Source organism: Syngnathus leptorhynchus, chromosome 1, assembly GCF_054491065.1.
Source record: "Syngnathus leptorhynchus isolate UIUO chromosome 1, UIUO_Slep, whole genome shotgun sequence".
Lineage (NCBI taxonomy): Eukaryota > Metazoa > Chordata > Actinopteri > Syngnathiformes > Syngnathidae > Syngnathus > Syngnathus leptorhynchus.
In genome coordinates this window covers 1755546-1764453 of record NC_141195.1, presented here as the reverse complement: position 1 = coordinate 1764453, position 8908 = coordinate 1755546, and the positions used below count along the sequence as shown (strand labels likewise).

General features: G+C 42.1%; 1 protein-coding gene across 7 annotated transcripts in view; it reads left to right on the top strand.

Moving 5' to 3' along the window:
• The first annotated feature begins 719 nt into the window (after window positions 1–719).
• Window positions 720–8908, top strand: part of itpr3 (inositol 1,4,5-trisphosphate receptor, type 3) — a 321535-nt gene continuing 313346 nt past the window's right edge. For all 7 annotated transcript variants that reach the window (XM_085910327.1, XM_085910318.1, XM_085910310.1 and 4 more), the window contains exon 1: window positions 720–1049. In XM_085910327.1, the coding sequence (XP_085766453.1) occupies window positions 958–1049 (92 nt within the window). In that variant the 5' untranslated portion in view covers window positions 720–957. The remainder of the gene's footprint in view (window positions 1050–8908) is intronic.

Below are 8908 nucleotides of genomic sequence, written 5' to 3'. Positions count from 1 at the left end.
CGGCCGGACGCTCACTGTCGCATTGCTTTAGTAGCGTCTTTGTGTTTTACGATGGCTTTACTGCTCTTACTTGCTTCATTTGGAAGCATGATTAGAGTTGATACAATCCTCAGAGTAACGAGAATGTAATAACGCACGCAGTCAGTTGGCATGCGGGTCCTCTCGGCTTATCTCGCGAAGTTCGACAACCGAATTTTGTCCTTCTTCCGAAGCAAAAAAAATCTCGAATTTTTGTTCACATACCGAATTGTAGTACATACATACATACATACACACACACACACACACACACACACACACACACACACACACACACACACACACACACACACACACACACACACACACACACACACACACACACACACACACACACACACACACACACACACACACACACACACACACATACATACATACATACATACACACTGCACACCTTGGTCAAGACTGGCGCGTACCAGCCGTCCTGGTTATCCTGTCAACACCGCCTTGGACCCGCCACGCCGAGAAGGGCAAATTTAGATTCAACATTTTAAACATTGACCTTTCAAACGTTTTTTTTTTAAACACATAGTTCAACAGTGACAAATGTTGAATCAACGTTAAATGACCGACCCATCTTCAACCATTACCAAAAATTAACCTTCTCAAGCCTAATTCAACGTCAACTTAATATCTTTTGCTCTCTGGGGAGTCAGATCACACGTGCAGTTTTGAAGCAGGGGGCGTGTCCCTCGAAGAACATTGGTCACACGCCTTACACCACTCATTTCCTGCTTTGTAGGAACGGACTGGCGGAATTGTTGCTAAGCACAGCGACCTCCAGCCCTTAACCAAGGGAAGCACCTCCAGCCCTTAACCAAGGGAAGCACGAGCGAGGTGGTGGTCTGAGGAAGCGGAGGCACCGGCGAATTTCTGCTCACTGCAACTTCGTGATTCAACTGCATAGCGAACATGTCGGACTCAGCGTCCAGTTTCTTACACATTGGAGACCTGGTGTCCCTGTACGCCGAGGGCACCGTTAATGGTTTCATCAGCACTCTTGGGTGAGCACACACACGCGCGCGCACGCACACGAATCACACACTTATGTTGTCCTATGTTCATGAATAAAAACAGCGAACGAAGACACGTACGACTACAGTCAGAGTACTCATGTTTGCGTTTGTGTGTGTTTGCATATGCATGTGTATAAATGTATCTTTATAAATGTAAACTGTATGTATGTATGTATGTATGTATGTATGTATGTATGTATGTATGTATGTATGTATGTGTGTGTGTGTGTGTGTGTGTGTGTGTGTGTGTGTGTGTGTGTGTGTGTGTGTGTGTGTGTGTGTGTGTGTGTGTAACTGTTAAGATTTGAGTGTTGTGTATGTGGAGTAGTTCTTAACCTGGGTGAATTCCAAAGTGCATGGTGCATCTTGCTGATATTTAAGATTGAAGTTCAGGGAAGCAGCAAATGCAAGCTATTTCCTCACACAATACGTAATTCTATACTATGAACGTTAGATAATACGTTATTTCTGACTGATACGAGTATAAGTAATGAACTCTTGATTACTCACTGATACCAAGTAACCAATGATTAAATTCTAACTAGTTAGGTTTACGTTGAGCTTTCCATTTAGAATGAAAACAAATTACTAAATGGAATAAAAATACTCATCAGTGGACAAATCATAAACCAAATTAATTTGGTTTCAAATGGGTGACATTCCTGTTGCCAATTCTGCTGGAGAATGAGTATTAAATTAATAATTTCATTGTATAATTGAATATATATAATAATATAATAATTCATTATTAATTTCATTCATTGTATTAAAAGTAGGGCGGCAGGGTGGAATACTGGTTAGCTCGTCTGGCTCAAAGTTAGGAGGGTGCGGGTTTGATTCTACCTCCGGCCCTCCCTGTGTGGAGTTTGCATGTTCTCCCTGTGCCCGGGTGGGTTTACAATCTGACACTTTGGATTTGGAAATTTCCATCTTTAGGTTTATTTTCTTTCTTTCTTTCTTTTATTACTTACTCTCGTTCTGAAGGAGACTTCGGGTGCATTCAATGACCACTCACTCAGTCGGAAAACTTATTAAAGGGAGAGTAAAGCGAGGATGGTTCATCTCTCACTAACTAGCTTTTTTTTTTTTAATCAGGAAAATGAAAAATGTTAGCATTTTCTATTTTATCCATTCATTTTGGAGAAATAATGAAACGTCTTGTTTGACAATGTCATGGAAGGAAGCAATGACAATTTCCCCATTGGAAATAATTGTACGGATTGTCGCTTAAAATGTCCAAAAACAGCTATCCATTGGCACCAAAATTTACATGAACATCTCTACTTATGACAATATCACAAGGATGAGCCTCTCCATGGCTGATTTAACATAAATGAGCAGTCTCTGTGCAGCTGAAGTGCCCTGTCACGTTTGTCTTATTCCTTTCATCAGTCACGAACATAGGCGAACACGACGTGTTCCGAGAGACTTTATGTAAGCTAAATTGTTCAACATATGAAAACACGACGCGTTCTGAGTCTTTATGAAAGCTGAATTGTTCATACATCGTTATGTATTCAATTAAAACTGGTAAGTGTTCATTTAATACTCGTTTCTCCTGAAGTCCACGTGTGGGGTACCACCTCCACCCCGTTTCTGAAAAGAAGATGCTCTAAACATCGACACTCAGCTGAAGGGTTGGCCTCCTTGCTGGAAGCCAACCTGCGGCCGTTGTGACGTGTTCCGGGGAATTAGGGAAATAGTGGTCTAACCACATCCTTATTGTGTGTTTTTTTTTTTTGTGACACTCTTCTTTTTCCGCCGAAAACAACATGAGAACCAAGGTGTTGTACAGTATTTTGGAAAATCTTGTTCATAACCCAAATTGTTAGTAAAGGTGGCCATTTGTGAACCGAGGTTGCATTTTCAGTAGAATAAGGCTTCACTACCATTCTTTAAACAAAACGTCATGCTACGACCTGAGATGTGTTGACTTTGCATGAACTTTGCTGATCTGATGGAAGAAAACAAACTGACAAGTGAAGGAGATAAAAACAAGCTTGCTTACATTTACAAACCTTTTAGCTACCTGTGTGTGTTGATCAAAGGTGTGAACAAGTCAAACCCGTGAGACAGGGTGCTGAAGCTACATGAGTCAAGAAAGTTCTAGAACAGGGGTCGGCAATTACTTTTGGACGCGGGCCAAAAAAATTCAGACAATGGCATCGCAGGCCGTAGCTTTTTTTTGGGGGGGGGGGGGGGGTCCTTACTATTTAAATTATTAATTATTATTTTATATTAAAATAAACATCTGACTTTTAAAATGCATTTTATTTAATTCCATTAAAAATGTTTATTTTCAGCGGCTCGGTGACGCAGTGGGTAGCACGTCCGCCTCACAGTTAGGAGGGTGCGGGTTCGAGTCCACCTCCGTCCCTCCCTGTGTGGAGTTTGCATGTTCTCCCCGTGTCCGCGTGGGTTTTCTCCGGGCACTCCGGTTTCCTCCCACATCCCAAAAACATACTTGATAGGCCGATTGAGCACTCCAAATTGTCCCTAGGTGTGAGTGCGAGTGCGAATGGTTGTTCGTCTCTGTGTGCCCTGCGATTGGTTGGCAACCAGTTCAGGGTGTCCCCCGCCTACTGCCCGATGACGGCTGGGATAGGCTCCAGCACGCCCGCGACCCCCGTGGGGACTAAGCGGTTCAGAAAATGAATGAATGAAAAATGAATGTTTATTTTCTTATGTTCGCTGTTTTTATGCCGCCTGCTGCCTGTCCGTCTCAACCTGCCGTACTCATTCAAATATTCTTTTGGATCACGTGTGAATGATGAGCTGAACATTGCTATGCTAGTTATCGATGCAAAATGTCGTTGATTCGGAATGCAGGACCTACAAAGAAGAATGAAAGCAGAGGTATGCATTTATCCTGCCTGCATTAATTAATGCCAAGCCTACGTGTCTCATTTGCAATGAGGCTGTTGCCGTTTGCAAAGCGTATAACATCAGAAGACACCATGAGACAAAACATGGCCAGTTCAAAACAGCTTATCCTCCTGGGACAGATGTGTGAATGAATAAAATTAAAGTATTGGTGGCCGGATATGCATACAGCAACAAAATACTTGTCAGGTCACTCACCGAGCAGCAGAGGGTTACAAGTGCGTCCCTTAAAGCAGCATGGGTTCTTACCTGTCACAACAAACCATTTACGGACGCAGAAGTTTTTAAGGAAGTGATGGTGGCTGTTTTGGAGGAGCTGGTTACTGATAAGTCCATGGATGGAGTGATTGCCTCTGTGAAACAAATGCCGCTCTCAGCGAGGTCAGCTTCTCGACGCATAGAGAGCCTATCTGACAATGTGCGCGGATCAATTATGAGTGGCCTGAGTCAAGCCAACTACTTTTCCGTTGCCCTTGACGAGAGTACAGACAACACTGATATCAGATGTGCATCTACATGCGGTATTTTGATAGGAAGGAGTTCAGGGAGGAGTTGTTGGCTCTAATTCCATTAGAAGGGAACACCACTGGGGATGTTATGTTGAGTGGAGGAATTGTTTAAACACCATGCAATATCATTTGAGAAAATAAACCTCATCGTGACAGACGGTGCACCTGCCATGGTTGGTTGCCACAGAGGTCTGGTGGCCCGATTGAAGGAAATAGCACCACAAATGCATGCACTGCATTGCATAATTCACCAGAGTGTCCTGTGCGCCAGACTCAGTGGTGAGCTGAAGAGTGTCATGGATAAAGTGATGTGAGTCATTAATTTTGTCCAGGGTGCATCAAGCACTCAGCACCGTCTTTTTCGCCAACTTCTTGCTGAGTCAGAGGCCTGCTACGAGGATCTGCTACTTCACAATGACGTGCGCTGGTTAAGTAAAGGAAAGGCACTGGAGCGCTTCTGTGCACTAGAGCAAGTGAAAACCTTCCTGCGAATGATCAAGAGGCGTGCTTCAGACGATCACTTGGCCTTTCTAGAAGGGGAAATGTCCATCTCAAACGTTGTGTTTTTAACTGATATTTTTGACCATCTTAACCAGCTGAACCTGCAACTACAAGGGAGAGGGAAAACCATTGTGGACCTGATTGAGAAGATGGATTCGTTTACAAGGAAGCACTTTGCAAAGTTAAAATCACAGGGAGGGGGGCTAGTGACAGGAATTATGACTGAATTCCTTGACAAGCTACGGAGCAACTTTCAGTCGCGGTTCCAAGACTACTGTGTCCCAAGGAAAATTGTTGTCCATGTTTCATGCGAAGCGAGGAATTCTCCTCACTGGCCAAAACAGCCATGAGCTCCTTGGACGAGGCAACGCTACAGTTGGAGCTAATTGATTTCCAGTCAAGCTAATAGCAACATGCCTTTAGTGCGCATTCCGTGGAGGATTTCTGGATCGGATGCTCAGAAGAGTACATGGGGATCAAGAAACTTGTTCTTTATGTGCTGACAATGTTTCCATCTACCTACACGTGTGAGTCAAGCTTTTCGTCAATGAATGCAATCGAAACACACGAGAGGAACCGTTTGACTAGTGATGGGTCCATGAGGTGTTGTGTGTCGTCCCGACACATTGGCAAACTGTATTGACACTGTGACTATACTGTGTCGCTGACTGCTGACACCCGCGACACCCGCTGGACCTTAAAAATACTACAGGCATCGTAGTTGACAGACTCAACTGACATTGATTTGATAACCTAGTATATACATTAATTCATTTAAGTAATTACCGTAATTTTCTGACTATAAGTCGCGTTTTTTGTCATTGTTTGGGTGGGGGGCGACTTATACTCAGGAGCGACTTATATGTGATTTTTCAATGGGATTGTTGTATGGCATACAACAATCCCATCAAATGAATGCCCTTTTTTTTCTTTTAAAAAAATATGAGGTTGAAAAAAAAAAAAAACATTTTTTTTTTTTAATCCATCATATTAATGTCATTTTGCGGGCCAGACAGAATAGATGCTGGGCCAAAATTGGCCCACGGGCCACTATATGCCGACCTCTGTTCGAGAATATTGTGGAATTGACTTCTCAAATACACCTTGTTTGCTTTTTAGTCAGTCCTCATTTACTGACAGTAGTCAAACACACATGCAAATGCACATGCGCACGCACGCACGCACGCACGCACGCACGCACGCACACACACACACACACACACACGCACACGCACACGCACACGCACACGCACACACACGCACACGCACGCACGCACATACACACACACAGTGTGCAAATGTCTTAAAACTCATGACCACATCCTGTTCCTGGTTTACAGCGTGTTGCATGTGTGTGAGCGCATGATGATGCAGACACGTATATGTTTGACTACTGTCAGTAAATGAGGGCTGATTCCAAAAAGCAAATAATGTGTATTTCAAAAGTAAAATCAGCCATATTATGAAAGTTTCTCGACTCTTGGTATGTGTTGGTGCATGTGTGTGTGTGCTCTGTTCTATAATTTGTATCCATTAGCATCAGTCTTAACGTGGTTGAGCCAAGGAAGACCTGAGAGAGATGGGAGTTAGCTGACATGGAGCAGGAAGGATCGCCAGTGACCAGAGCAAATGGAGAGAACTTGTCGCCCAATGTTTCAATAGGAATAGGAGGAACTAACTAACTAACTAACTAACTAACTAACTAACTAACTAACTAACTAACTAACTAACTAACTAACTAACTAACTAACTAACTAACTAACTAACTAACTAACTAACTAACTAACTAACTAACGCGGTTAATAATTAGGGATGGCAGATATCAAATTTTTAGGAGGATTACTGTATTTTCCGGACTATAAGGCGCACCTAAAAACCTAAAATTTTCTCAAAAGCCCACAGTGCGCCTTATAGTCCAGTGCGCCTTATATATGGATCAATTTATGAATTTATTGATCCATACTAGGTGTACACAGTGCTCTGCCAAAATCTTCAGTACGTTTTAGTACAACTAGTAAATGACAAGGCTGCATCGCTTACCAGCATTACGGCAACCGTGGTCAGGGGGCGTCACTGAATAGCTGTTGTACCCGTGAGGCTATTTCATGTCAAAATAGGCTGCTCTGTTAACGCGATTGTTTACACTTTGCTGAGGCTCATGGGAGTTTGCCGGTGGCTAATGCTGTAGTGATAGCTGCTATACGCACGAGGCTATTTCATGTCAAAATCGGCTGCTCTGTTAATGTTTCGAGTAAATTTACAGATCGATATGGAAGGGAAACGTAGGTAAGCAGTACCAAGGTGTTAGATCAGACCTGGGCATTGTACGGCCCGCGGGCCACATACGGCCCTTTGGTTGACTTTGACTGGCCCGTGTAAGGTTCATTGGAAATTACAAAATAAACATATTTTCTTATTTTACTTGATGCATGGACTGAAGCTGCGTTGCTTTTATTTTGAAGTTGTTTTTTATTCACGTACATGATGACCCAATACGTATATCAAGGCGTGCGAGACGTGCGCATGATTGGATCATTGTCGCTAGCAAGTCACAAGACTTAAGCCCTCAGAAATGCCCGCTGCTAAAAAAAGGTAGATGCCGAATGCAGGGTTTTCAACAAAAACTGGACTGCTAAGTATTTATTTACTGAAGTCGGAGGTAAAGCCGTGTGTTTAGTTTGCGGGGAGCAGATCGCCGTGTTTAAAGACTACAATTTGAGTCGGCATTACATCTCACTGGCGATCATCTGTCAGCTGTGCTTCGCATCTCCACCTCAGACATGCAACCTCACTTCGATGCACTCGTTAAAGCACAGCAGAGACTAGATTTCTCTCACTGAACAAGAAAAAAGAATTTAAAAATGTAAGAAGGTAGAAGTTTTAAAGCATGTTTTTATGGTTGAGTTGTGCATGATTTTAATTGTAGTGTGGTTATTTTTATTTGCATGTTTCGTGTGTTTTTATTATGTTGTTTTAGTGATTTAATTATTTAATTACATGCTTTTCTTCAGAGATATTGATTACCTGATTGCCTGCATCCAAGTTCATTGGATAAATGTCACAGATAGGAAAAAACGTTCACAATTTGTTTACCATTGTTTTGGGAAAATTTGATTGAATAAATGACATTTTTTGCAAGGAAAACTTTTTCATTACTTAATTATGATATATACTCTTACCAGCTTGTCAAAAATAATGTTATTTACTGCTTTTTATAAAGAAATGCAATTAATAATATGAAGAATTGAGTTCAGCCTTTTGGCCGGCCCTCCACAATATTTTCAGTTTCTCATGTGGCCCCATGGAAAAAATAATTGCCCACCCCTGTGTTAGATGGAACTTTAATCAGTTCTGATCATTTTATAGGATAGTTTGAGAAACACGATTGTTTACAGAGGGCTCATTGGTTATTAGCTAGTGGATGCATATCGCAACCCTAGTCAACCGCAGTTTATTGCTGTATAGCTTCTATTTTATTCGCCTTATAATCCGGTGCGCCTTATATATGGACAAAGTTTTAAAATGTTCCGTTCATTGAAGGTGCGCCTTTTAATCCGGTGCGCCTTTGGGTCCGTAAAATACGGTAAGTGAAATAAAATAATAATGCATCTTCAGACAAGGGTTTTGGAAAATGGTAATTCAATCTAAAATCGTAAACATTACTTAAACCAATGTCAATGACTGGATGTAATTATCCACTCCATAAAAAGTATAGTACCTTGAATTGGATCGTGATCAAGTATCATTTTCGTGAATCATGTAAATCCGTTGAGAAAATGTTGTATATATACGGGGGGGGGGGTGTAGGGAAGTGGGCAATGTTCGCCTCGTCGTCATCTTACAAAAATCGGCTTGTCACTTTAAACTTAACAGGCAGCAGTGGTGCGACAACTTCCGCCTTATTTTTGGCAGCCTTTTGGCGCTAGTTTCGTCACATCATTTTCACTTGTTAAC